At 58.8% G+C, this 15,079-nt stretch overlaps 2 protein-coding genes across 2 annotated transcripts; both read left to right on the forward strand.

The window, feature by feature from the left end:
- The first annotated feature begins 750 nt into the window (after positions 1-750).
- LOC121166579 (alpha-N-acetylglucosaminidase-like) lies at positions 751-10,155 on the forward strand. The gene is made up of 6 exons (XM_040995785.1): positions 751-1,158; positions 1,695-1,842; positions 2,342-2,488; positions 2,671-2,756; positions 3,681-3,937; positions 8,699-10,155. Exons 1-6 carry the CDS (start codon positions 782-784, stop codon positions 9,907-9,909), a joined length of 2,226 nt encoding a protein of 741 aa, XP_040851719.1. The 5' UTR covers positions 751-781; the 3' UTR covers positions 9,910-10,155.
- Positions 10,156-10,286: 131 nt separating this feature from the next.
- LOC121166555 (estradiol 17-beta-dehydrogenase 1-like) lies at positions 10,287-12,317 on the forward strand. Its single transcript, XM_040995748.1, has 6 exons — positions 10,287-10,797; positions 10,884-11,051; positions 11,156-11,335; positions 11,443-11,536; positions 11,829-12,006; positions 12,102-12,317. The coding sequence occupies exons 1-6, from the start codon at positions 10,344-10,346 to the stop codon at positions 12,315-12,317; spliced, it is 1,290 nt and encodes a 429-aa protein (XP_040851682.1). The 5' UTR covers positions 10,287-10,343.
- Positions 12,318-15,079: the final 2,762 nt, after the last annotated feature.

Raw genomic sequence — 15,079 nt, forward strand, 5'->3', positions numbered from 1 at the left:
TGCACAGACAGGCAGCTGGACGAGTCCCAGGGCCTGGAACTCAGTGATGTGCAGCTCTGCTGGAAGTCCCATACTCCCGGCCCAGCACTGCCCTCCCATCTGCTAGCAGACACATACACCCTACACACACATTCCCTGTCCTATCACTCTTATCCCCCAGCCCTCAGCATGATGACTGCTGCCCTGAGCTGTGAGCCCTGGCACTGTGGGGTGGAGTGCCCTCACCAGGCTCCTGCCCGGTTCTGGGTCACTTAGCTCCTCCAACACTCCCAGCACTGGGCCTCGGGGTCTTTTTCTCCCTCCCACTCCTTCCAGCAGGTTCCAGTTCATCCCAGGATTCCTCTTGGAAGCATGGGACTGGGGGGCCTTAGCACACCCTTGCAGCCTCGCAGCCGTATGAGGGTTTGCTTCCTGCAGACCAGCGCGGTGGCCAGCTGTGCCCATGGGAAGTCAACCCCAAAGTCGTATTTCTTTGACAGGTGGATGGATGGCAGGAGCAGGCTCTGCGCGTGAGAACACACCGCCCCCCAGCTGGCCAGCGGGTCCCCGCCGTCTGTGGGGGTCTCCGACGTTGCTGGGGTCTCGAGCTCGGCCACCACGTAAGGTCAGAAGACGCCCCGAGGGCGCAGTCCGAGACCCGGAAGTCCAGGCGCCCCACCGCAGCAGCCGCTAGGCTCTCGCGTCCACGTGACCCGAGGTGCGCAGCTGATTGGGCGCGTCCCTCCAAGTCCCGGATCCCAGATTGGCAGGTGGTGGGCGTGGCCAGCCCCGGGCGGACACCATGCCGGCGGCGACGGTGGCCACAGCTCTGGGGTTGCTGCTGTTGGCCGGGGGCTCGGCCGGCGATGAGGCCCGGGAGGCGGCGGCCGTGCGGGCGCTCGCTGCCCGGCTGCTGGGGCCCGAGCGGGCGGCCGAGTTCGTGGTGTCGGTGGAGCGCGCACTGGCGGCCGAGTCCGGCTTGGACACTTACAGGCTGAGCGGCGGCGGCGGGGCGCCCGTGCGGGTGTGCGGCTCCAGCGGCGTGGCTGCGGCCGCCGGGCTGCACCGCTACCTGCGCGACTTCTGCGGCTGCCACGTGGCCTGGTCCGGCTCGCAGCTGCACCTGCCGCGCCCGCTGCCCGCGGTGCCCGAGGAGCTGACGGAGGCCACGCCCCACAGGTATCGCACCCGCCAGGCTGCCAGGCCCTCGCTGCTCCCGGCGGCCACCTCCAGCTTCCAGGGGTCCCCGCCGCGCTCCTGCCTAGGCTGGAGGCCTGCGAAGCCCGCGCTGTCCTCGCCATGCAGCAAGTTCGCCTCCCAAGTTCGGCTCTGCCTTTGACACCGGACGCCTGGCGGCCCATCGAGAAAGTGGCAGTAGCGATGTCCGTGTCCCACCAAGCAGGTTGTGAGAGTGTGCACGGTGACGCCCAGTGCACTTGCACTCCGTTGCTCTCCCAACCTCTCTTTAAAACTGCCTGCCTGTCCCCCTCCCCACAGAAAGCAAAGCATCACGCATCAGAGCCCGCGTTAGAATGCGGGACAGTGGCACCCTGCCCTCGCCCTGTGGTCCGGGGAGGGAGCACTTCCCAGAGCAGGGGCTCTGACACGTCGCAGGCAAATGGAATATGCACAGATGCTTAAGTTTCAGCTCATTGAGGAGGGGCAGGACCCCCCCCCCCGGCACTCGTCCTCAGCCCCCCTACCCGTGCCTACAGGTACCGCTATTACCAGAATGTGTGCACGCAAAGCTACTCGTTCGTGTGGTGGGACTGGGCCCGCTGGGAGCAGGAGATCGACTGGATGGCCCTGAATGGCATCAACCTGGCGCTGGCCTGGAGCGGCCAGGAGGCCATCTGGCAGCAGGTGTGTGCCCACCCCAACACCACACTGAAGCCTGGGGGTGTCTGTGGCCTGCACGTGGGCTCCAGCCCTCTCAAATGGAAGCTTCTATCCCTAAACACAGCCACAGGCTCACCAACACTGGGCGGAGGGGAGGTAGGGGGAGACTGCTTCCTCCTGGTCACCCCAGCACAGCTCATCACCTGACCCTGCCCACTGTGGCATTCCCCGCAGCCTTCATGCCCTCCCTCCCTGGGAGCCCACCTGTGCTCTGACTGATCCTGGGGTTGCCCCAGCTCCCTCTTCTGTGCAGGCGGCCTTGACTGTGCAGCTCCCCCAACCCCTCCCTGTGTCCCACCTCCTCCACACACAGCTCACCTGAGCCAGGAGTTTCTCCCCGCCCTTTGGCAGTGGGCGCTTGGCGGGTAGGAGCTGACTTTTTGTCTCAGCGCCAAATACAGAGAAGGTGAGAATGAATCCGTGAAAAGTGTGTTTCTATGTGTGGCTGTCCCTGTCCCCTCAGGTATACCTGGGCCTGGGTCTGACCCAGTCGGAGGTTGATGAATACTTCACGGGTCCCGCCTTCCTGGCCTGGGGGCGCATGGGCAACCTGCACACGTGGGGCGGGCCCCTGCCCGCCTCCTGGCACCTCAAGCAGCTTTACCTGCAGGTAAGACTACGGGGAGAAAGAGGGACGGCCAGGGAGTGGGGTGCTCCCCAGCCTTGGGCACCAGCCTTGGGGCTCCCAGGGGGACCATGCGGATGCTGCGGGCAGCCCTGGTGGGGTCCCGTCTGCCCGCCCACCGGGAGGCCATGGTAGCAGCGTTCATCAGCTCCCTGCTGTTGCCGCAGCACCGCATCCTGGAGCGCATGCGCTCATTCGGCATGACCGCGGTGCTGCCTGCCTTCGCCGGGCACGTCCCCAAGGCCATCACCAGGTGAGAGCCGCCCTCGTCCGCCACTCAGCTCGGGCTGGGAATTCTTTATGTCCTGAAAGATGTGACACAAAGACTGTGGCTCCAGTCCTCTCCCATCTTCTCCCTTTCCTCCCTAACTCCTTCCTGCACTGCTCTCTCCCTGTTCCTTTCACTGTATGCCTATCTCTGTGTCTATCTCTGTCCCATGTGTCTCTGTGCCTGTCTCTATCTTTATCTCTATCTGTATCTCTAACCCTAACCCTCACCCTACCAATCTCTGCATCTGTGTTGACCTTGGCTAAAGGTCAGAACATGACAGCGCCCTCATGTGGCAGCATAGTAGGACTGCCCCCTCAGTCCTCTGCTATCCCCGGCCGCCCCCACCCCCATCTCTTGGGACCAGGGGAGATCTCCCCTCACCCCAGGGATCCTGCCACTTCCCTTGGCGGCCTCCTCTGTGCAGGTCTGCCATGGAAGGGGGCTGCGTTGACAGTGGCTCACAGTGCAGTGACAAGGGCAGGACTGTGCAGAAAGGGCTCTGATCTGTGGTGAGCCACATGCTTCCTCCAACAGTGGGAACAAGGGTGGAGAGGCTAGTGAAGCTTGGAGGATGTTGAAGAGGAGCTGGGGGACACCTTGTATGCAAAGGCCTGGGGGTCCAGGCAGCTGGGGATGCCTAGAACTGACACTGCTCTCCCCATGGGGGCTGAATCAGCAAGCCTGGGGGGAAAGAGGCTGTGGGTCAGATGAGTAACAGATCCCCCTGGAAGTCAGGTGACATCAGGAGCTGGCCCTGGCCTGGGGGAGGCGGGGAGGAAGATGCTGACTCAGAGAGCCTGGGGGCTGGGGGATGATTGTGGGCGAGGTGAGTAACAGGCCTTGTGGAAGTCATGGGGTGCTTGCTGGTCTTCAGCAATACCTGAGCTCTGGCTCCCCTCTCCCCAGGGTGTTCCCTCAGGTCAATGTCACCCAGCTAGGCAGCTGGGGGCACTTCAACTGTTCCTACTCCTGCCCCTTCCTGCTGGCGCCGGGGGACCCCCTGTTCCCCATCATCGGGAGCCTCTTCCTTCGGGAGCTGACCCGAGAGTTTGGCAGCGACCATGTCTATGGAGCCGACACATTCAATGAGATGCAGCCCCCCTCGTCAGAGCCCTCCTACCTGGCTGCGGTTACGGCTGCCGTCTTTGAGGCCATGACTGCAGGTACAGTGCCTGGGGTGGGAAGGAGTTGTCCATACCACTGCCCCCCCTAAGGGACTGGGACCGCTAGCCCCCTCCCCTTGGCCATCATGGAAGCAGCCACATTCAGTTTGCAGCAAGAATTGGGGGCGGCGCATATGGACATGGATGAGGCAAGCAGGGACAAAGCCCAGCGTGATTGTTAGCCGGCTGGCTGACCTAGTTAGACAAATAACCCTTGTCCCTTTTTCTATCTGTTGCTTCATCTATAACCTGGGCTGCATCCCAGGGAGCGTGACGCCCTGCCCAGCCAAGGGTCATCAAGCGTGAGCCCTTGAAGGTCTCATACAGCCTTTCGCCTGGCTGCCGACTGAGGCAGGGATGCAGACCAGAGTCTAGGAGCTGTGCCCGCAGCCAGTGGGTGCCTGGCCCGCCAGGCCTCCTACCTGCCCCTCCAGGGTCAGGAGGGATGGGCCCCTGGCCAGAATGCCTTCTTAGTCCACCAGGAAGTGGGCAGCTGGAGCTCCAGAAACCTCGAGGAAGATCAGGGTGACTTCCTGAGAGTGGGGGCAGATGTGGATCCATGAGGGTGCCCCATGGGGTTGGTCCTAGCTGGCAGGCATGGGGGCCAGCTGCTTTCCTAGGGGAACATGAAGGACCGGAGCCCACTTTGGGCTGTTTGCCCTTTGGCCTTCCCAGGTTTGACCTTGGGAACATGTTGATTTTCCTGGAAGGTTTTGGTTTACTCATGTTTTCTCACCCGGGTTAGTCATTTCTGAAGTAGTTTTGTTTTACATCATCCATCCTTGGGGCATTCCTGATCCTTACGGAATGCCTCTCCTACTAGTGGGTCTTCCCAGGTTACATCCAGGATAGGAAAACAAATACTTCTTTAATTTCTGTGATTCTTGGAGACAGATGTTTCTCCCGGTGTAACCGAATTGTATTTTCTTGTTTCAGATCACAACTATTTCTTGAAATTATTTATTTATTTATTTGGGAGGCAGAGTTACAGGGAGAGAATGACTCTTCCACTCTTTGATTCGCTCCCCAAATGGCTGAGATGGCCAGGGCTGGGTCAGGCTGAAGGCAGGAGCTTCCTCCAGGTCTCCCATGGGGGTGGCAGAGACCCAAGTACTTGGATCATCTCCTGCTGCTTTCCCAGGCCAAGCATGGAGCTGGATGGGAAGTGGAGCAGCCAGGACACAAGCCAGTGCCTAGAAGGGATGCTGGTGCAGCAGGCAGTGGCTTCACCCACTGCATCACAAGGCTTCTATGGCTCCCAAATCCCACTGTAAAAGCAGATAAGACTTCAGCTCAGCTTGGCACAAACTCTGGGGACTTAGACGCAGTCCTGCAAAGCCCAGACCTCTACTTGCACCTCCCAGCTCTCTCCACCTTGGCCCAGTGACTCCTCCCTGAGCCACTAATGCTGTTCAGAGGCAGTGACAACAGTGACTCCACTCCTCAGCACCCAGTTTCTGTATTAGTCTGTCATGCAGCCAGAGGCTGGGGGCTTTATGAAAGAAATTGACTCGTTTCTTTTTTTTGTTTTTTCCAAAATTTTTTTTCCTTTTAAATATTTTTTACATAGTTGCACACCCATGTGGGTCATCAGTTAGGGTAGGGAGGATCAGGTAGGGAGGGAGGTAGGTGGGGCACATGTTTCAGGTTTGTTTATTTTTTCTCCTGTATCTGCAGGGGAGGAGAGGAAAGGGGCCACTCTTGCTGCCAAACAGTGTCAGCATCCGGGGATGGGGGACTCTCATTTGATGACGTCTTAGAAACCCCAATGTGGGGAAGATTGTTCTGAAGGTGTTACTTGAGTGGTTTTGATAGATCTGAGAAGTCGTTGCTTTCGCTGCTCCAGGGTGGAGGAAGTTGACACCTTAAGTGCATCCACAGACGCAGAAACATGTTGCAAAGCTTAGTCCAACCTGTTCTGCTTTCCATCCTCTGGCAAGGCAGTCACCATCCCCTGCTGGCCTCGATGAGCTGGCCATCACATCCCCGTGTGCATCTAGGTGTGCTGTCCGCTGCACTGGCATCAGCAACTGAGGAGGCGCAGTCCTGATACGTGTACTGCAAGGTTGAACATCAGATCCTGTGATTTTTTTTCCTGTGGCCAGCATCTGAGTCCAGCGATTTAGTCAAGGAGTCTTCCAAGAAACCTCATCTGGGGTGACCTCAGACTTGATTCTGTGTGTGTCAGGCTGTACAGGTTCATGTGCAGTCTGTCACCTGCACCAGCCAGTGCCCATACTGGTGGATGCAGCTGACTAGTCAGTTCTGACCAGCCCTATATGTCTCACATGAACTGATGGAAACTACAGCCTAGCCCAACCTGGTCCACCCTTAGCCCCAGCTCTCACAGTCACCAGTGGGAGCTGCAGCCAGCAGGGAAGTCCCCAAAGTTCCCCTACCTGGCCCATCCCCAAACCCAGGTCTTGCACATGCTGGCAGGTGCTTCATTCCAGCCTGGCATGGCCCAGCTGCAGCCTCAGCTCTCTCTGGTGGGTGTTGTAGTCTAGCCTAGCCAGGTGTAACCCACTTTGTCCTGGCTCTTGTGTGTGCCAGTGGGTGCTAAGGCTGACCTAGCTTGGCCTACCTTCAGCCCCAGCTCCCATGCTCCCTAGGGGAATTACTCAAATTCCCCTACCAGGCCTGCTGCCAGTCCCAGATCTCATGAGAGCCAGCAGGAGCAACAGCCCTTGCTTGGCATGGGCTGCCCTCAGTCCTATCCCTTGCACGTGCCAGCAGTGCTACAGCCTGGCACCGCCCAGCCTCTCCCCAGCTCCAACCTCTCCCCAGCCCCAGCCTCTCCCCAGCCCCAGCCTCTCCCCAGCCCCAGCCTCTCCCCAGTCCCAGCTCCCATGAGTGTTAGGTAGATTCCTGTTAGGTGAGTCCTATGGTCCAGCCTGCCTCGGCCCTATAACCACCCCCAGCTCTCTGCATGAACCAGTGGGTATTGCAGTCCCACAGAGGGGAGCGCGCAAGTCTCTTACAGAAGTCTGCACCCAGATCCAGTTGTCTTACATTCTAGTGGGTGCTACAGACCAACCTGACATGGCCTACCCCCTGCGCTTGACACTCACCAGGAGGTACCACAGCTTAGCCCAGCCAGGCACGCCCCTGACCCCCAGCTTTTGTATGCACCATAGGGTGGCAGGCAATACCATTTAGGCCAGCTCAGGTTTCCCACATGTCTGGGTGCCTTGGCCTGACTCAGAAATGCCCTCTAGTTCCCCCCACCTCTAAACCACTCTATCTCAGCTCTCTTGCCTACCTGCAAATGCAGTGGCCTGGTCCGTAGAAGATTCCAGAAGCCATTCCTTCCCTGTCAATCCTGCCCTGAGCTACTCCCACTCCAATACGTCCCCAGACCCCCCTTCCCTAAGTAATGTATAGCCTTACCCCACCCCCAACCTGAGGGCTGTGTTTACTGCCTTTCTTGACTTACCTAAACAAACAAACAAACAAAAAACAACACCAACCAAAGAATAAGCAAGTAGGCTGGCACACTGGCCTAGTTAACACAAATTTGGCCCTGATAGCCAGCTCCTGGTTGCCTTTCTCCCAGCAGTGTAGCACTTGCCCAGGTTCAAGGAAACCAGGCAGTTGAACAAGCTCACTTCAGCTTAAGGTCCAGTTCCAAGGGCAGGTCCATCTCGGGCAATGGTCCTCCTGCTGACAGAGTTGTGCAGGGGTGCAGGGCATCCCCCAGCCCCTGGCAGAAGACAGGGAGTATGCACAGTGTCTTCTTTGCTATCTTCTTAGGGAGCCACTGAGATTCCCCCTTGACCTTGGCCTAGTCCCAGCCACCTCCCAGAGGCCTCCTCTATGAACACTAGGCAGATTCAGCTTCTACCCTGCTGAGACCTCACAGGGGGGCTCAGGTTCATCACACATGCGCTGGCCAACACACTCGAACCCTAGCAGGGTCAGACATACAGATTCCTGGGCCTCACCCTGAATTTCTGCAGTCAGAAGGGCCAGCAGCTGGGGACCCAGAGTCTGTGCTTCTATAAGCTCCCTGGTCATCCTGGTGGTCACACTACTTAGCTGGCGCTGACCCAGAGCTGGGGTTCCACGCTGCAATAAGCAAGGCTGGAAGACAGGCGCTGGAAGAATGAGAGCACACGAAGTAATTTTAGCAAAGCGAGTAGCCAGGGTCCCAGGCCTAGAGGCACCAGGGCCAGCAGCCCATCCCACCCTGCCATGCCGTATTTATTGACCACATAGCAACGTTAGCTGATGATTGCAACTTTTGAGGCAGGACATCAGATAGAAAGTTTTTCCACTATGTTTGTTTCCCCGTACCTTAAAGACCAATCTGTTGCATACAAGGTGGTATACAATAGTGTTTCCCGGCTCCTGAAAACACCCACCTAAAGTATGGATGCTGGTGGCTGTCTCACTTTCCATCAAAGAACTGTAGTCGTGGTTTTCCAAGGAGACAAAAGCCTCCGATGCCGGGCAGGCAGTGTGTCTAGCTCTGGCTTCTCTGTGGCTTGCGCTCAGACACCAGTTGTCAGCTTGTGGGTTTCCAAGGCCACGGGTTATAACAATTGCTGTAAGGTCCCTGACAGGGTCAGAGTAGCACAGAGCAAGTGCCTGAAGAGCAAGCCCATAACGAAAGGGGTGGGGCTTGCTTGGGGAGGCTCTGTGTGACCCAATGGACCCGAGGAAGGGAGGCAGGAGGGAGTGGGGGACTTGTTTGCATCCGTAGGCAGGCCCCTCTCTTCTCATCACCCTCTTCTGTCCCTCCCTCCCACCCCACTGCAGTGGATCCTGAAGCTGTGTGGCTGCTCCAAGGCTGGCTTTTCCAGCACCAGCCCCAGTTCTGGGGGCCCTCCCAGCTCAAGGCGGTGCTGAGGGCTGTGCCCCGTGGCCGCCTCCTGGTGCTGGATCTGTTCGCTGAGAACCAACCCGTGTATAGCCGCAGTGACTCCTTCCAGGGTCAGCCCTTCATCTGGTGCATGCTCCACAACTTCGGGGGCAACCATGGCCTGTTTGGGGCTCTGGGAGCTGTGAATCAAGGCCCCGCTGCTGCTCGCCGCTTCCCCAACTCCACCATGGTCGGCACGGGCATCGCGCCTGAGGGTATCGGCCAGAATGAGGTGGTCTATGCCCTCATGGCTGAGCTGGGCTGGAGGAAGGACCCAGTGCAGGACCTTGAGGCGTGGGTGACAGGCTGGGCCAGGCGGCGGTACGGGGCCTCCCAGCCCGGCGCAGAGGCTGCCTGGAGGTTGCTGCTGCACAGCGTGTACAACTGCTCTGGCGACACCTGCCGGGGACATAACCACAGCCCACTGGTCAGGCGGCCTTCCCTCCAGATGAACACCACTACCTGGTATAACCGCTCAGATGTGTTTAAGGCCTGGCACCTGCTGCTCACGGCTGCCCCAGCCCTGGCCGCCAGCCCTGCCTTCCGCTACGACCTGCTGGACATCACTCGGCAGGCGCTGCAGGAGCTGGTCAGTGTATACTACGAGAAGGCCAGGACCGCCTACCTGGCTAAGGAGCTGGTGCCCCTGCTGAGAGCTGGGGGCATTCTGGCCTACGAACTCCTGCCTGCCCTGGACAAGGTGCTGGCCACAGACAGCCGCTTTCTGCTGGGCAGCTGGCTGCAGCAGGCCAGGGCTGCAGCGAGCAGCAAGGCGGAGGCCCAGTTGTATGAGCAGAACAGCCGCTACCAGCTGACCCTGTGGGGACCAGAGGGCAACATCTTGGACTATGCCAACAAGCAGCTGGCTGGGCTGGTGGCCGACTACTATACCCCACGTTGGCATCTCTTTATGGAGGCCCTGGTCAAGAGCCTGGCCCAGGGCACCCCTTTCCAACAGCGTGCCTTTGACAAACTCGTCTTCCAGGCGGAGCTGGCCTTCGTTCTTGGCTCCCAGCAGTATCCCACTATGCCCCAAGGTGATACAGTCGAACTGGCCAAGAGAATCTTCCTTAAATATTGTCCCCAGGAGGCAGTTGCCTCATCGTGAGACAGATGAACCACCCGTGAGCTGCATTCTCAAACTCCAGGCGGAAGCTGATTTCCCGGAATCTGGAACTAGACTGACACCAAGTGTATAGCCTGCCCCAGCCCACCCCCAGCTCACTGGAGACCGGGAGAAGGACCTGTGGTGGGGTCCAGCACAAAGGGTTGACAGGGAAAAGAAGCACATGCCTTTCAGCACCCCAAAGCTGGGTCGTGTGCCATTTTCTGTTTAATAAACAGATGAGCCAGTCTTTGTTGTGGTGAGGTCACCCAGAGGTGGGTGGGAGGAGGACTTGAGGGTGCAGCAGGGACCCTGGTGTGAGGGCCAGGGAGGAGGGACCCTGGTGTGAGGGCCAGGGAGGAGGGACCCTGGTGTGAGGGCCAGGTCTCCTCAGCCCTTGCCTCAGCGTCACTGTATTTATTATCTCCAAAGCACTGATGTTTCCAGGAAGCTTTGGTAACTGTCACTCCCCCCCACACGCACCAGCTAAGATCTGTCCCCAGGGAGTTGGGGAGGTGCTGGGTGCCCCCAGGGTACCCACACGTAATTGCACAGCTGTTCCTGCAGCTGGAAACAGTGGCATTCCCCTGCAGCCACCTCATTCCGGACCGGAGCTACAGAGCTGCCCGCAGAGGGGCTGGGGTGGAGTGGGTGCTCGGCTAGGCCTTGAGATTGCCCTGCAGACACAACAAGGGGTGGGGTCCCCACAGGCACGGGGAGGGGCAAAGTCCTTGAAAAGCTGCCCTCCTCCCCACCGGCTCTGCCCTCCCCCAGTGCTCCTGAGCCGCTGCACCATGGACCACACAGTGGTGCTCATTACCGGCTGCTCCTCTGGCATCGGCCTGCACCTGGCCGTGCGCCTGGCCGCCGACCCATCCCAGAGATTCAAAGGTACAGAGGGGGACAGGGCAGAAAGAAGAGCCAGAGCCCCTGGGGGGAGGTGAGATCCTCAGGACTACCTTCTCTCACACTTCCAGTGTACGCCACGCTGAGAGATCTGTCAGCGCAGGGCCCGCTGCTGGAGGCAGCCCAGGCCCGCGGGTGTCCGCCTGGCTCCCTGGAGATATTGCAACTGGACGTAAGGGATTCAGACTCTGTAGCTGCAGCCCGGGCACATGTGACCGAAGGCCGCGTGGATGTGTTGGGTGAGCCTTCCTTACCCTGTGTCGTAGCCATAGGGGCCCTAGCCAGCGGGCTGTGCCTATGAGCCTTGGGTGAGGTGGTTGGGGTCTGGCCCCTCTTGCTGCAGTGTGTAACGCCGGCCGTGGAGTGCTTGGGCCACTGGAGGCGCACTCGGTGGACACCGTGGCCTCCATACTGGACGTGAACGTGGTGGGGATGGTGCGGACACTGCAGGCCTTCCTGCCAGACATGAAGCGGCGAGGCTCAGGGCGTGTGTTGGTGACCGGCAGCATGGGGGGCTTGATGGGTGAGCCGGGATAAGCTGGAGCGCAGGGGTGGGGCTTGGGGGCAGGCGCCACCTGTTACTGGAGGTTCCCTTCTTGCACCGGTCTTTCCAACCACGTCCTCTTCAAGGGCTGCCCTTCAATGATGTCTACTGCGCCAGCAAGTTCGCGATTGAAGGTTTATGCGAGAGTCTGGCGGTTCTGCTGCCACACTTCGGGGTCCAGTGAGTCGCTTCCCAAGCCCTGTGAGCCCCCGGGGACTCCCAAACGTGTGTCCTACTGGACAGGCCGCTCTCTCGAACGGGATCCTGGTCCTGGGTCAAGCGTGGGTGCCAGGCACCGTGCAGGACACTTGACTGGCGCACATCGTGTTGCGCCCATGCGCGGTGCCTGCCACGGGGGAAGGCGTGGGTTGGTTACGGCCAGGTGAGTGGCCCTAGGTCTCGCAGCTGCTGCCAGGGCCCGCAAGTCCCAAGTCCCACCACCGGTGCGCACTGACCCCCTCCCCGTCCTCAGCTTGAGCCTCATCGAGTGTGGCCCTGTGCACACCGCTTTCCTGGAGAAGCTGGAAGGCGGCCCCGGCGGTTCCCTGGAACGCGCGGACGCCCAGACCCGCCAGCTCTACTCTCTTTATGAACGCCACAGCCAGGAGGTCTTCCGCGAGATGGGGCAGGACCCCGAGGAGGTGACGGAGGTGGGTGCTGGGCCTGGGAGTCCGGGCCGGGGGAGAGGGGGCGCGGGCGGTTTGTGGCGCATCCTGGACCGGCGCTGCTCCCGCCGCCACTGCAGGTCTTCCTCACTGCGCTGAGCGCCCCAGAGCCTGCCCTGCGCTACTTCAGCACCAACCGCTTCCTGCCCCTGACACGGCTGCGTCTGGACGATCCCAGCGGCGACAACTATGTCGCCGCAATGCACCGCGTGGTGTTCGCGGATCAGTGCGCCTGGTCTATGGCCCAAGGACCCGGGAGGCATGAGCCCGGCGCCGCTGCTGCCATCCCACAATAAAGACTTGGCTTGCTGTGCTCTCCTTTGCTTCTCAGTGTGCAATCCCACGCATGGGGCAGGGTGGCAGCTGCCCCTGTTACGCCTGCACGGAAACAGAAGCAGAGACAGAGGACAGAGCCAGCCCAGGGTCCGGGCTTCAGCAGCCCACAGCGCGGAGTCTGGTGGACTTGTTGGGGGAGAACAAGCCATAATGTCCTAACTGATCTGTACTATCCATTTTCTTATCTGTAAAATGGGCCCAAAGCTAGTCATAAACTGTAGTGAAAATGAAGCAAGAGAAGGCCTGAAAGGGGTTAGGAGAGAGGCGTCCATTTGTAATTGGAGAGGGGAGAGACACAGAGCGCTCACTCCCTTCAGCTGGTTCACTTTCCCAGATGTTCTCAATAGCCTGGGCCGGACTGGCAGAAGCTGGGAGCTCAAAACCAGTGGGGTCCTGCCTAAGGCTGCCGGGATCTGGTTGGCAGGAAGCAGGAGTCTGGAGCAGAGCTGCGGGCCAGGCTGGATTACCCCTCGGTCTGTCCTGTGGCAGGACTGGTTGATCCGGGTCTGCAGATAGGGTACAGCCCAGCTCCTAAGTTCCTAAGGGTCTGGGGGCGGGGCAGAGGGCAGGTGGAGGCCAATTGAGGAGGATGCAGGTGCGCAGGCGTGCCCCAGGAAAGGATGATTGGAGGTGGGGATTGGACCGGGCGGTACCGCCTCCCAGGAGGGGTAGGACGAGGGTGTATGGTGTGAGGCAGTGTGGCTGTGGAGCAGCTGGGGAGTGGAAGTGGAGAGAACCCTTCTGTAGTCTTGGGGCTTTGTGGGGTGTCTGGGAAGGGGGGCACTGAGTCCACACCTGTATCCACTAGAGGGTCTTGTCTGGGCCTTTGCCCCAGGGGAGGACCTCACAGTTGCCCTGCCACCTGGGCCGCCCTGTCCTGCTGGCCCAGGTGATCTGCGGTCTGCAGAGCATGAGGAAGAGGAGAGACCTGGGGGATGTGGAATTCTGAATGCGCCCCACCCATGCCTCGCACCTCTCTGTATGGACCAGAGACCAAGTGTGACCCCACTCTTGCATATACTCATCCTCTCAAAGATTTATCCACTTTTTTTTTAAAGATTTATTTTTATTATTTTTTCATTGGAAAGGCAGATATACAGAGAGGAGAGACAGAGAGGAAGATCCTCCGTCCGATGATTCACTCCCCAAGTGAGCGCAACGGCCGATGCTATGCCGATCCTCCCGGTCTCCCACACAGGTGCAGGATCCCAAGGCTTTGGGCCGTCCTCGACTGCTCTCCCGGGCCACAAGCAGGGAGCTGGAAGGGAAGTAGGGCTGCCGGGATTAGAACCGGTGCCCATATGGGATCCCGGGCGTGCAAGGCGAGGACCTTCAACCACTTGCGCCACCGCGCCGGGCCCGATTTATCCACTTTTATTTGAAAGGCGGCATTACAGAGAGAGGAGAGACAGATCTTCCTTCTGTGGGTTCACACCCAAATGGCCATAATGGCCTGGGCTGGGCCAGGCGAAAGCCTGGAGCTTCTTCCAGGTCTCCCATGTGGGTACAGGAGCCCAAGGACTTGAGTCATCTGCTGCTTTCCCAGGCAGTAAGAAGAGAACTGGATCAGAAGTGGAGCAGTCAGGACTCAAATCAGCACCTGTATGGAATGTCAGCACCACAGGCAGAGGCTTAAAATACTATGTATGCCACAGTGCCGCCCCTAAATTAAAAAATATATATATATATTTATTTTTATTGAAAAGGCAGATATACAGAAAGGAGGAGCGACAGAGAAGAAGATCCTCTGAACAATGATTCACTCCCCAATTAGCCGCAATGGCTAGAGCCAAGCCAATCTGAAGCCAGGAGCCTCTTCTGGGTCTCCCACACAGGTGCAGGGTCCCAAGGCTTTGGGCCGTCCTCAACTGCTTTCCCAGGCTGCAGGCAGGGAGCTGGATGGAAAGTGAGGCTGCCGGGATTAGAACCGGCACCCATATATGATCCTGGCGCATTCAAGGTGAGGACTGTAGCTGCTAGGCTACCATGCCAGGCCCCAAGTTTTGCTCATTTCCAACGACAGCTTTGCCCCCCCCCACCCTTGTGCCAGGGCTGTGGACCAGTGGTGACCCTGACTCTTCCTCTTCTCCTCCTTGGCACCGACAGCTCCACCTACAGTCTAGGGGCATGCTGGAAGTCGCCAGACTCCAAGCACTGTTAACTCACTCTCTGCCTGCTGCCACAGCCACCTAATAGTTTCTGGACTCCCCTGATCACAGGGCAGTCAGAATGACCATTTTAAACTCCAAGTCTGGGAGCCAGCGCTGTGGCTTAGTTGGGTAAGTCACTACCTACATTGCCAGCATTCCATATGGGCAGTGGTTTGAGTCCTGGCTGTTCCGTTTTCTGATCCAGATCTCTGCTATTGTCCCTGGGAAAGCAGCGAAGGATGACTCCAGGCCTTGCAACCCTGCACTCATGTGGAAGACCAGGAGAAAGATTCTGGCTCCTGGTTCTAGCCTGGTCCAACCCCAGCCATTGGGAGCATTTAAGGAATGAAGCAGGGAATTGAAGATCTCTTTCCCTCATCCTACCAAATAAGTAAAATAAATCTTTTTTAATATTGGAAGTCTGGGGCCATACATGGCAGTTTAGTGGCTAAATTCCTTACTTTACACATGCCAGGATTCCATATGTGTATGGATTCTAACCCTGGCATCCCCAATTCCCATCCACCTCCCTGTTTTTGGCCTGGAAAAGCAGTCGAGGACGGCCCAAAGCC

The sequence above is a fragment of the Ochotona curzoniae genome, unplaced genomic scaffold (assembly GCF_017591425.1).
Source record: "Ochotona curzoniae isolate NIBS_2020 unplaced genomic scaffold, NIBS_Ocur_1.0 patch175, whole genome shotgun sequence".
Classification (NCBI taxonomy): Eukaryota; Metazoa; Chordata; class Mammalia; order Lagomorpha; family Ochotonidae; genus Ochotona; species Ochotona curzoniae.